The sequence below is a fragment of the Balaenoptera ricei genome, chromosome 6 (assembly GCF_028023285.1).
Source record: "Balaenoptera ricei isolate mBalRic1 chromosome 6, mBalRic1.hap2, whole genome shotgun sequence".
NCBI lineage: Eukaryota > Metazoa > Chordata > Mammalia > Artiodactyla > Balaenopteridae > Balaenoptera > Balaenoptera ricei.
Window position 1 is genome coordinate 55,047,455 of NC_082644.1, and position 13,882 is coordinate 55,061,336.

Below are 13,882 nucleotides of genomic sequence, written 5' to 3' on the forward strand. Positions count from 1 at the left end.
AGCCCAGATGGCCACACTCTAAAACCAGGGCTCTTTCCTGACACCTGGACACCTCCTAGAAAAATGTATCAAAGATGGTTGAGACTAGATATACTCAAGAAGTGTGTCTTACTTTATAAGTTTTGTGCGTGTGTGTGTGTGTGTGCGCGCGCACACGTGTATGAGTCTGTTCCCCTCTCTGTCACTTGTTCACTCCTTTATTTTCTGACATCTCTGGCGCTGCATTGGTGTTGTGCCTCAGTTTCTGCTTCTTGGTATCCTTTTCAGACCCTTGGGTCTGTGTGGTTCTGTGCCCTTGGCCAGGTTGTGTGGTCCTGTTCTGCTCCATGAGATTCCAACTGTTTACCACAGCCCTGCCTTTTCCACCCCCTCCTGGATTTTGTTTGAAAAAAGGACTTGGACCCATTTTCCCATTTTTCCACATACCTGCAAGTACTTAGAGAACTCTAGGTATACAGTAAGTGGAAACCACAAAGACTAAACCACCATTAGGGTGACATGGCATGTCCTTATTTTAATTTTCTCGTATAATAAATGGAAAGTGGTATTCGTACTTACTTAAAAGCATTCATTTCATCTAAATGTGAAGCAATGTTATTTTAAAAGGTTTTCAGTACGACAAAGAACACCTTCCCGCAACTCTCAGTGTTTTAACACAACGAGGGTTTATTGCTTGCTCGTGGTTAAACGAATGTTCACAAATGTAATTCTGTGAGACTGGCTGGCATGGCGGTGTGGGGCTCTGCTCATTCAGGGATGAGGCCTTCCATTTGGTGGCTTGACTATTTTCTAGAGTCTTGAAGTTCTTTACTGGATTCTCTGCATCCAGAAGGTGTATAAAGAGAGAGTTCTTGTTTACTTGGAGGATTATGTGGGAGATGTCAGGCCTAGAAGTGCCATATATCACTTCTAACTACATTCCATTGACCAGAACTCAATCATACTGCACCAACTAATTACAGAGAAAACTGCGAAATAAAGTTTATCTTTGTGCCCAGTAGTAAAAAGAAATGAATTTTTGGTGAATCCACAACATTATCTCTGCTATAATGAGAAACTTTCCAATTTTATAAAACTGTGGCTAATATAAGTATCATTTTCTTCCTGAGGACAAATTTTGTAAAAGGAAAAAATACTTGAGAATTAAATGGATTTAAAAAAAGATATGAAACATGCAAAATTCATTCTAATTAACAATGGCAAAAAGGATCGTCATTCAATTGTTTTTCATTGTGTGGAGAGGAAGAAAAACAGAATATGTACCTTCTCTTTTGAATGTATTAGGCTTATTGATTTGGTCTTACTAAAACCAGAATTGGTGAAATGCTTCGCATGTGAAATGGATGTTCACACGTTCCCCTTGCTACTTGTGCTTTACCCTTTTCTTATATTTTCTTACCAAGTCATTCATATTCATCCATTTATTCATTCATTCGACAACATTTACTGAGACCAGGCATTCTGATAAAGGTAGGAGAAACAAGTCACTCCCTCTTCTGTCACCCACAACCTTGTTGACTAGACAGAAACCTAAGTACAGTATGAGAAATAAATACAAGGAAGCACAAGAACTTGAAGAAATTACATTTAAAAATATTGTCAAGAATACAGTGAATTATGTACGCCTCTGACAAACAATTACTAAATACTGACTGTACACTGGTGGAATTTAGGGTGGGGCAGTCAAACAAAAATTACGGTTTTTCTTCAAATAAAGGTTACAATAGTGGCTGAGATAAGATATACTTCTATGACCGGAAGAGAGACTATTAACAAGTAGAGGAAACTATTCAAAATGATTTATAAATACTGAGTTTCTGGAAATACAACAAACAAAAAGCCAGAGGTCACTGTTGTCTGCAGACTACTACCATTGGGACATCTAGACACAGCCAGAAAACATCTAACTGCCCTACATGCTGGGTGCTCTCAGTTAGCAAAGTCCCTGGGAGAAGAAACCAGAAGAGTTAAGCTTTATTCAATGTAGTTTTTAATCTTGAAGTTCAGGAATTGGGGAGATTTAGTCATTTATTTTTGAGCTCATGGAAAGAAGGGGTTGATAGCAACAGCATACCCAGTTAGCAGGCAGGTTCCCCACCCAGCTGTGCTGGCCTATTTCATTTAGGATCCTTTCGGACTTACATCACCTCTGCTATGCCAGTCCTAAGCCGCTCGTGAGCCAGTCCTGCCAATCAAGCCAAAATTCAACCACATGGTATGGCTTTTATGATGCAGACAGAAGATGACATGAACTTGTCTCATTCTGGTGAAAACACAAAGTTTGAAGCCAGCTCTCTAGATGAAGAAAATTAGTAAAAACAGCAAGACTCTCAAACTTGATTTAGACACATTTTCCTGTCATTATCTCAACATGCTTCACCAGTAGGTTATTCATGATGAGTCAAGGAATGCTCTCACTCAAGAAGAGACTATGGTCCTCCCGCTACAAAGAGGTCACTTCTGGGTCACTCTACTCAGGAGACCACAAGAAACAGTAGAATATGCACAAGGAGGGAAGGGTAGAATGAAACTTACATAATTAGACCTGGAACCTAAAATAGACAAATTAAAAGCAGAGCTGTCACTTGACCAAAAAAACGAGATATATATATGAAGTCAGAAAACCCCGAACATGTGGAGAATTAGAGAATCATGTGAGTCTCTTTACATCCTTTGCTCTCTGAATTTAGTTCACAAATAGTTATGATGCCTGTATATATAACACATTCTACCGGGTACTGGGGGAAATGCAGAAATTCACAGGACTCTGTATTTTTTCCTGAATGAGTTTAAAATTATATTTTGATTAAGCCATAATAAAGGGGAGAACCAAAATACCAAACCATGTTTCATGCAAACATAAACCCTGTGCAAAATGTACCAACAAACTGGGTTAAAAAAGGAGTAGCAAGGACGGGGGTTAACCACACTTCGCTGATTAAAATTGCACATTGTTATAAAGATCTAAGAATGAACTCTGTGCACTCCTAAGTTTGAATAATAGCCTACCATGTGGTCTGCTAGAGATTTGCTTTCCATTTTACTCATACATATTGGTAAAGGGGAACCAACATGTATTAACACTCCTATAAATGCACAAATACATTTATTTATTCATTCTTTCTTTCAAAAGTCTTTAATATATCCACAGAGTCTTTCAAGGAAAAACTTGCTTGGTGTAACAGGATTCTTTTGTAGTTCACTAGTGACCACTATTGGACATACTTCCCTCAACTTATATGAAGCCATAGAACTGGTTCACATGAAAATAATAACGGGGGCCAGAAAGTCATCCTGAAACAGACTGAAATGCTAAAAACAGGAGAAAACAAAAATGTAGCTGACCATGTCTAGACAAAAAACGTCACAAACACATGAAGTTAAATAATGTTTAAAGAAATGCCTCACTACGTTCTCCAGATTTACATGAAATATCCTTAAGCTTGACTTAAAGACAATGTAGGCATAAGAGTAAGAAATAGATGTAAACAGTTATAGAAAGGTGTTTGTGCATGCACAGGGACAGACACACACACACACTTATTGGAGCAGGCCACAGTCTGCTGTAAGTAAGGAATTTAACATTCATTCCACAAGCTAATGGTGCTTCTCGCCATCCAAGATAGATCCACTTAGATAATAGTGGAGGAGAGTGCCAGAGCGACCAAAGGGAATGGGCTATTGTGTTTGACTAGTTTCCATGTATAAATTAGTGCAGAGAAGAAAAAGAAATTCAACAGAAAAACACATGTACTTTATTATAATTCTGAGTGTTACCCTTGCAACTGCCACAATAGCAGGCGAAACAGCTTAAAACCACTTAAAAGAAACAAAAAGCAAATGCAGATTTGATTAAATGCTTTTCTGACAAGAAGTGATTTGACTTCAATTTGGATGGACACATATGTCAATGGCCGGTCATGGTTTTTGCCACATTCCTTTTGAGCTAAACAATTGGGACAAAGGAGGGAGAAGGGAAAAGGGGAGCAGGGTGGGGAGATGGGGAAGGTTGGGTTATGTGGCTTACTTTGACCTGAATATCAGAATAAAATCTCTTGCTCAGCACTACTGTCCTACTGTGTCCAGAGTAAAAAAAGAAGTCTATGATGTTTGAGCTTTGCATGAAAATGTGGGTGGTGACCAAAAATAGATATAAAAGACACAGGGACTTCATTGTCTCAGGAATAATGCTCCAGTGGGAAAGGGTCTTGGTAAAACTGAGGGTGAACAGCATACAATATTTGTATACACTCAAGAACCAAGTCATGATACAGACGATTCTGCTATCAGTGATATGAAGGCTGTTTTGAAGTAGAAACTGGGCTTTGCCACTAAACAAACAGGTTGTTTTCCAAGTAAGTAAAAAAAGGAATCTTTAAAAATTGCTTAAATTAATTCTAAGAGTAGACAGACTCTTATAATGTATAAAACAATTATAGGAAAAACAAGCCACCCAGTTCAATTTCCTGATCCAGACAAAAGGTTGAGCTGAAAATGTCACACTTCTGGTTCTAAGTCAACTACTGATCAGGCTAGAGGTCACTTTCTCTTGGGCCAATAATTTACTTTTGGCTCAAAAGCTAAATGGGACAGTGAATGAGCAAGTGTGACAAGTGCCCTTAATGTTGCACACATCTTTATTGGCCAAGATGAGGCAAAAAGCCTAAATACCTCCAACAAAGACTACAGACCAACCTGTGTCATTGCTTCCATCACGGCTAAACATTTTACAACCACAGTACAAAGCAAACAAGTTATTTTCTCTCCATTATTTCACCTTTGAGTTCAAATATAAGATTATTTCCTTATCTGTAGAATGGGTTTAAAGATGCCTTATTTGCAAGGTTATCGTGAGGATTCACTGTAATGCTTTGCAAACAACTGGTCTCGTGTTTGGCACATTCAGACACACAATACATGGCAGGTACTACTAACGCTGTTATTACTCTGCACAGGGATGTATCTTGGCACTCACCGGGCAGTTCTTTCTTTCCTAGCCTGACTCTCAGAATCCAAATTCATTTAAATACAGGTATAAAGCAAACCTGGGTCTTATTTCCTTTTATCCTCAGAATACAATTAGTGTAATTTAAACAAAATGTTTTATGTTTCAAATCGGAAATAAGCAAACACTCCTTTTTATCCATATAAGCGTCATTATATGTTCAAACACATATATGAATATTCAAGATATCAAAGAGAAATATAATGTAATTTACCAAGTGGGTAGCAAAACAATCTATTCCTGAATGGGCAAGTTTTTCCAAAGTATAATGAGATCATACTTCTTTATGAAGATACCAAAAAAGTACTGTGTGCTGGTAATTTGCTTCATGATGTAATTAAATGCGAAAATAACCCCTGCGTTTAAAAAAATACAAAGAGGGAAAGACGAGGCAAACCAATGGCGTGTATATAAGTAACACGTCCCATATGGAAAAAATGAGACACCTTTCATAAATTGCTTGCCCCACTAGTCATAAAGCACACCTAAACGTTCTGCTTTTTATATTCTTCAGAACAGCTAAAAACGTACAGTCCATTCATGCCTAAAGTTCAGTTTGCATTTAAATTTCTATGAGAACTTGAAAATATACTTCTATATATACAGCTTTTGCAATGCAGCTTTATGACTTCTTGGCTACAATGATGCAAATCAGAAGTGGAATTGTTAACATATTTAATCACTCTCTGATGATGAGCCTTCCTGGAGTTTTAAAATTTGTGCTTAAATAGCTTGCTCCCCTTCTTCAAAATGATAGTGCAGATCAAATTTGTCAGAGTCTAATCAGAACAAACATCCCTTCATCTTCGACAAATCAATGCAACCTATACATGCATTGCATTTTTCCCTTTTTCCCTTCTTGCCTGGTTACCTTCTGAGGAAGGCCTGGCTCTCCATAAATGCGACAGGGAGAGCTACAAGCACGTTTGTTTGGACTCAGTGTGTGCACATTCTGGAATCAAACTTGCAGATGAGGTTTACGAAGCTGCCTGCCCAGAACACTCTGGTTTTAAAAAAATGTGCATTGCTATTAATATTTTGAGTGTAGATTTTTTTTGGACAGTAAAGGTTCATTTTCTGCCCATAAAACCAAGTATGAGTCACAACGGAACATTTACTTCGAGTCAAAAATGCAGTGTGTGCTGACGTTCCAGAGCAGAGCATCTTATCACTGTGACTGTGGAAAGAAGCTGCACAAAAAGTCAGCATTTTCTTCTTCTTCAAAAGCAGATCTGAGATCAAAGACCATAATCCTCAATTCATAAATACTAGCATTAACTTGTATCCGCAGATGACTTGCCGTAATTATGAGCTATAATCTGGGTTGGCCACAGAGAGGCTTTCATTCCCTCTTTTACCTGTTTCCCTAGCACATGTGCACAGAGGAAGGAGGACTCATAAAAGGTAGTGGGGGAAAGCCCCTCACAGCCCATCCTTCAAAAGTATTCCAGGAACACTTCAGTGAGTGAGTTTGATTTCAGGACATCTGTTACCTAAATTCCAAGCATGCACACCACCGTTTATACAGCCCTCAGCTCACAAACTCCATGCAGTATGTCCCAAAGTTCATGTCTCCGTATGTCTCAGTATTCCTAGTTACCTCTAACTAATCCCACAAAGTCTTGCAGACTTTATTTTGCTTAGGAAGTTAGGGTTAAAATTCTGCAAGAAGCTTTTTTTTTTTTTTTTTTTTTAATCATGTAAATTATTTTACCTGGCGTTTGAAGAGAAAGATACACACAGGCACCCACGCTCACATACACACACGTACACACCACCACAACAGCACCCAGACTAAATGGCCATAGCGATGTATTGAAATGAAAAGGCATTTACCAGGAGCAGGAAAGCCAGAAAGAGGAGCGGTGTGCCAGGAGTTGCCCGACGGCAGCATTCCATGCTTGGATCCTTGCCGGAATCCGAATCGGACACTGAATAAGCTGCTAAGTGCTCCTCTGCCTGCTGTCACATCCAGTACTGGTGCTAACACTCCGGTCCTGCCTATCAGCTTCCATCAGCCCCGCTCACATTTCCTGACTGAGGGGTGGGTGGGTGGGTGGATGGGTGGGGGGTAAGCTGAATGGAATCTCTCTCGGAGCCGGCAGCCAGCCAATCAGGCTCCTGCTAATCAGACATGCTGAATAACAAAGCCAGGGGGACAGAGAAAGTGTAACAGTGCGAGCGAGAAAGGGAGGAAAGGACGAAAAAGAAACGAGAGCGGAGGAGCGCGCAGCAGAACCAGAAGAGAAATGCAAACGATGCAGAATTGCAAAAGATGAAGCAGAGCCCTGTGCGGTTAACTAACCTGGTTAGTTCTTTGTGAGATACATTTCTATTTGCCGTTTGCTTGTGCTGGTGCCTGTTGCTTTGTAAAGTACAGTAGCTCCCTGTGACTCTGTATTGTTCCATTCAGGAGAGAAACTTAATCCCTGTCAATATATAACATATGCCATAAAGGGAAAGAATCACAGACAAAAACTGACTTAATGTGCCCTTTAAACGTGTTCTGTACAACTGCTTTATGCCTCTTCCATAAAGTTCCTCTTTATTTTCCCCCTTCACTTAGAAAAGGGAGACTGTATAAAATTCTGAAAGTTCCTCACTAAGCCTAAATAGAGGCATAAGTTACTTTGTGTAGTAATGACTTGATTTGAAGGAGAAGAAAAAAAGCAGGTTGCTTCTTTGTAAAGTGACAATTTAAAATAGCCCAGGTTTACTAAAGCTCAAGGCACAATTAGAAACTTAGATCCCCTGTTTAAAAAGAAGCCCTTAGCAAAGACTCTTGAGATGTATGGGGCTGAAATTCGGGGTTGAGGAACAGCCTGGTCTTGACACAGTGCCAACTCTCAACTATCGGCTTTAGCAGAAGGAGGGAAAGAAAGGGTGAATTAAATCCTCAGTTAATCCCTAAACCTTTTAACCAACAGTTTCAGCCTCCTCCTTATCCACGTCCTTTATCAGAGCTGCTATAATATAGCAGAAAAGGCTGGAGGGAGTTTTACCTCCTTTTCCTTCTACTGTTGCAAGAGGTTGGATGAGGAGATGACCGTCCCCATCCACTCCAGCCCTGGAGGAAGTACTGATGACCAGCGAAATGATGACGGGGCCAGGCCAGCAACAGCAAAGAGAAGGTCAGGAAGCTTCTGAGTCTGGTTAAACCACCAGCAAGCAAGATTGAATTCTAATAGAGGGGGATTTTATTATAGTTTTAGAAAAGCATCAAGTGTCAAACAAGGATGCCTTTCACCTTATCTGTTAAGGAAATCATTGAATTTTTGAAAGAATGAAATAGCAAACTTGGCCTTACATTTCCATAGGGGTGTCACCAGGAAATTCTTCCTTTGTAGATCTCCTGATAGCCCAGAAATATAACAGGGTGAAGGTAGAAGACATTTAGAATTAAGGTTCTTTCCTTTCATTGGTAAAAAAAAAATACTGACAAGAGGCATGAAACGCTCAAATATGGAAACCCTGATCAAGCCATAACAGGCATGTGAATACAGGCAGGTCTGCTTCTATACATACCTGCAGTGCTGCTTTTCAAAAAGGTGGAGAAAAGCAGGTTGTTCAACTTCAGGTTACGTACTTCATACGGAATATCAATGAAAGACAGAAGAGCTTTAAAAATCCCATTTTCAACCTATTAGGAAAGTCAGGGCATATAAGGATCCACCTTTTCCCCCACCTAGAAAGACGGATAGTACAAATCCACAACAAAGAGGTCCTTTTCTTGAAGTATGCTTTTCCCATTCAGAAAGATTAGTTTTACAAATCTCTCAAAAACTAGCTAATGCTCACAAGCTAAACAGTATTCATGAGGAGATGTAAAAATGCTTGACTGGCATTATCTGAAATCCTCATCATATTAAAAATGGCTTGATTCAAATAAACTTTCACTCATAAGCTGTGTTATATATCTCTCTTTTACACAATGGAACTTTCTGCTACGGGTTTTCTTCTTCTATCAGTGTCATTGGCTAAAGAGTTTCAACTCGTTCTAAAAAATGGAATATTTTATCTAATACCACTTCCTCCCTCTTCACACATAAACATCATTCATCAGGAGGATCCAAAGGGAAGAACAGGTGGTGGGAAAAGGAAGGGTAGCAAGAATGACTATGATACAGTACCATTTGTAGCAGAATAGATAGCAAATTGCCATGGTCAGAGAATAATCGGTAGCCACTTCTGTGCTAGTCTAGATTCCTTCCTGCTTTGGAAATAAACACTGGCTAGATATTTTGAGTCAGAGGTTTCTGCCTTGGAGGTTTGATGAACATGTCAATATCCAGCAAGATAGTCACCTTAATGAAGTCACTGAATAGTATATTTTTAATTCAAGCCCTCAGCCATATGTTGAATGCTCAGAGGATGCCCGCCACAATGTTTCAAGCTTCTGGTCCCTTTGTGAGTAGCGTTTCCCTTCCAGAGAAATGAGGAAAAGCAACTGTACAGTCAAGCATTACACACTGCAGTGCAAACTCCCTGCTGACTGTAATTTCAGAAAAAGAAGAACAAAATCAAGTTGCGTTATGGTGACTGGGGTAAGTTTGGGGGATGAGCTAATTCTGACAAATTTCCAAAGTTTATGCACTCTCCTTAAAGTTTACAAAATGATTTTATACCCACAATCTCATTTGACTTTTCTGACTACTTGCGAAGTGGGTTAAGTACTCACCCAATTTTCTATATTTGGAAACTGAGGCTCAGAAAAGTTAAGTGACTTACCTTGGATGGCCTTTGAACAGGGTCTTCTGACTCTAAATCACTTTCATCTCATACACATATATGTAAATATATATGTATATATGTATGTACGTGTAGGTATGTATGTGTATACGTGTGTGTGTGTATGCAGATGTTGACAGTGGTGTCCTACTGGTTGGAGGGGGACGTTTACAGTAAAGGCAAAAGAACAGAAGGCAGGCTACCCAGGTTTTAGGGTGGGCATATGTTACCCGACAATGGAAAGTGTCTTATTTTAGTCTACAACTCCTTTGTCTCCCATCTTTGTCGTTTCTAAAACCGTTTTTCAGTGCCAAGGAAAAATAACATAAAAGCCTAGGTAATTGAGACCCATACTAGCAGCAGCCTGGGAAGGGCCTCTTAGGGCATCTGAGCAGGGCGTTGGCCACGTTCCTTTTTCCCTCTCCAGGTATCTAAACGAAAGCCGTCTGCCAGTGTCTGAGTACCAGCAGCTGCCGCCGCAGCAGCAGTGGTGGCGGCCCCAGCTGCTGTAATACTGGTTACGGCCCCCCTGCACAATATATTAGGTGAAATGAAAGCAGAAGCAAGAGAGAGAGTATCAGAGCTGTCTGAAGCATCATTCCAAATGGTATGGATTTAACAATACTTAATTTAAAAAACACCAGCTCGGACAGGAGCAAGCTGTTAACATTCAGTGTGCTTTATGGCAGGAAAGAGTGAGCTCAACTCTCGGAATTTCTCTCCCCGGGGAGACTGCCTTACAGGGTTCACTCCGGAGCCACCTGTCTCTTCCTGAGGCTGGGCCTTCTCGCTTGGCCCTCTAGTTGCAGTGACTGTTGTCAAGACAGGGCAGAGGGTCTTCTGGAAAGAACTCAGGGGTGGGAAGTGATGGCGAGCTGGTTAGGGCCTCATCTCCCCTCTTGAAGGAGGTGGCTATGGCAGCGCCCAAGTCTTAACTATCCTCACGGGCATGTGTGGAAGTGGTTTGATTTCCCCTGGCTAATTCTGAAAATTAAACAGAGAAGAAACAGAGTGAGGCTGAATGAGATCAAGCTACTGGAAGCCGACTGCTAGTCTCAGGGGCAGAGCTGGAATTTGAGCAGGAGTCTGTACAATTCACCTAATAGCCCTTTAACACCCAAGCAACTGGAGCATTCGTTACCATTTTCAAATCATCTTTCACACGTGACCTAACGTGATATAAACAGAAACTCTATCAGGTAGAAAGGGATTACTATCCTCAATTTATAGATGAGGAAACTGGTGCCCTTCTTGATAAGTGGGTTCATCCTAGTTACTTATTAGCAGGTGGGAAATTGGAGCTCTATCTAAGGTAGTTTGACTTTCCTCTGGACAACTCTCTGAGAAGTTGACGAAAACAGCTACATTTATTGAGAGTCTCCCACATGCCAGGCACTGTTCTAAGTACTTTCTATTTATTATTTCCTGTAATCCTCACAACAACCCTATGAATAGGTATACATTATCCTCATATGGATGTTATTTCTGGTAGATTAGCTGTCAACATTCATCACCCAGTGCCTTCTTGAAACACAGAGGCCTGAAACCTAGAAACTACATTCCCCAGACTCCTTTGCAGCTAGCATACTGGGTGCAATTTTTTTTAAAAAGGCAAAGCATCTATACGATTTGAGGAGAAACCAGAGTATATGGATGCAACTTAGATTTGGCCACTCGGAAGCACTCCCATTAAGATTTGGAAGGCGGAAGTGAGGCAGAGACCGCACTTTGCTCTCTGTACTTGTAAAAATGGCTACAGAGCAATGTGGCTTGCCTGCAACCATGCTAATAGTCATTACTTTTGTGGGTGTCAAGAGGCAGGCCTGGGACATGCAGTTTTTTAGCTGCATCAGAGAAGTGGGTGTGTGGCTATGCAGCTCTTGCATTTCCACTAAGCAGGTGACTTCCTGGCTATGGAAGAGGCAGCAGCTCCTTTGGTAATCTTCAACTGCACAGTAGCACGAGAATCTTCAGAAAGCTCAAACTAGTCTTTTTCACTGACAATTCCAATTTTCTGTGAGTTAACTAATACCTTATAACACTTTCTGCTTAAATTAGCAAGAGTAAATTCTGTTCTCTTTACGAAAACCTAGACCGATTCTTTAACAGAGGAGAAAACTGAGGCGTGGGGAATTAAATTACTTGTCAAGATCATATACCCAGAGAGGGGAAGGCCCAAGATCTGAACCCAGGTCATCTGTGTTCATAACCACTAGACAGCACTGCCTCTTTGTAGAGCAAAGGGCCACAGGAGTTCAGAGAAGGGAGAGGTCATTGCTGGTCTGAGGACTCAGTGAGGAGTAAGAATCCAGATGGAAAAAATGGAAATTGAAAAAGACCTTGAGATCTATGGAGACTTTTAGGGTTGCAAAGAAAAAGGGAAAGCCTGTGCAAGTGAAGAGAACAGAGTAAACAGAGAGAAAGCAGGGACATATGAGACCCATGCTTGACTCACGCTGACCCACTATTTTAGGCTGCTTATAGGGTAAAGATACGTTTTTTAAATTCTTTGTCCCATAGTCTCAGATCCCATACTCAGTGATCTCCCCCTACAAAGTGTCTAGCACTGCATGTTACATGTGGAAGGCGCGCAACAAAATTTAAAATTTGATTTGACTCATCTCTCGCTTCCTGAAGCACTAGGAGCCTCTGCTTACATCTCTTCCTATTGTCTACAAGGCTGAATTCAGGGCTGCTCACACTGTAGGGACTTGGTTAGAATCTGTGAGCCTGGCCAGCAGCAGAGAAGAACTCTGGTGGCTGCTTGGTGGAGGGGAAAGAACCCAGATTTTGGAGCCAGACGGTCCCAGCTGTCCTAGTTACCACCAGCAGGGCTCTAAGGAAATAAATTGCTGAAAGTCCCTGAACCCATTCTTTTGCTTGTTTGGTTTTTGTTTTAAGCTGTTAAATGAGGAGACTACTGTTCAGGACTGCAGGGCTGTTGTGGGCGGTGGAGCGAGGGGTTTGCAGAGTCTGGCTCAGAGTTTGGTACTAAATAAGAGATCGATAAATCTTTACCAAGTTAGGCGGTGGCTATGTGAGTGTCCATTGTACATGTGTTTCAACTATTCTATGTGCTTGAAAATTCTAATAAAATTCTGGGATAAAATCATTATCATAATTTAGATTCTAATTCTAGGATACCCTCTTCCCTGGAAAAAAACAAATAAACAAACAAGCAAGCAAACTCATTAATAGAGCACTGAACTGCACTGGGAGGATAGAATTATTCATCACCTTCAAACTGGTGGTTCTCGTTCTTCCTTTTTCTACATTGCTGGGGTTACATCATGGATCTCAGAGACTTGTTATTGAAGTAGAGTCAACAAAACACTTATTAAGCACCTACTGTGTGCAAGGCATGATAAATAGAGAATTCTGGCAACAAACTGTCTTTCATAGCCTTTTTGACACAGAGAGACACCAGTTTAATCTTCAAGGTTTGAATTATGGTAGTAACAGTCACATATTAAACCCAAGTGTAATATATAAATCCAAGGCCCTTGATTCTTAGTTCAGCACTATTTCCATGACATCATCCTCTACAGATAAAATAATTATCCCAGAGCCAGACAATAGGTGAAGGGGTGTGAACAGATTTACAGACAATATAGAGAGAGCAGGATTAAAATGCAAAAGCCAAATTCCTCAGCCTGGCATTCAAGGACCTCCCTGATCCGCTTCCCGTCCCAGGATAATAGAAAGTCCTGCTCCAGCCCAATTGAAATACCTGATTGACTCCAATACTCCAAATCCCCCCACTTCTGTGTATTTGTTCATCTTGTCCCTTCTGCCTGGAAGATCCTTCCTCCCACCTCTGCTTCTCTAAAAATCCTTTTCATTCTTTAAGGTGTAGACAATGCCAGCTCCTCCACAAAGCCTTGTACATAATGGGCATTAGATAAATATTCGTTAAATTCATGCAGGCATTAATTAACATATGCTATGTCTACAGATACGGTAGCAGGAAAAAAGAAAAACAAGAGGAAGAAAAGCGAGCAGAATTACAAAAGAAAAGAAAATATAGTCTCTAAAATCTAAGGGAAAATGTAGATGACATTTGAAATAAAATTTGAATTTCAGAACAGCAGTTAAACTATGGAAAATCATAGAACTCTTCCTCTAAAATAAAATAGATCATTGTGCTAT

At 40.4% G+C, this 13,882-nt stretch overlaps 1 protein-coding gene across 3 annotated transcripts in view; it reads right to left on the reverse strand.

The window, feature by feature from the left end:
- The window catches only part of ADAMTSL1 (ADAMTS like 1), a 755,395-nt gene that overhangs the window by 463,235 nt on the left and 278,278 nt on the right, over positions 1-13,882 (reverse strand). For 2 of the 3 annotated variants that reach the window (XM_059924670.1, XM_059924669.1), the window contains exon 1: positions 6,842-7,001. The exons of the other annotated variant lie outside the window; for it this stretch is intronic. In XM_059924670.1, coding sequence (XP_059780653.1) covers positions 6,842-6,904 — 63 coding nt within the window. In that variant the 5' untranslated portion in view covers positions 6,905-7,001. Of the gene's footprint in view, positions 1-6,841; positions 7,002-13,882 lie in introns of those variants that run through there. 3 annotated transcript variants of the gene reach the window in all.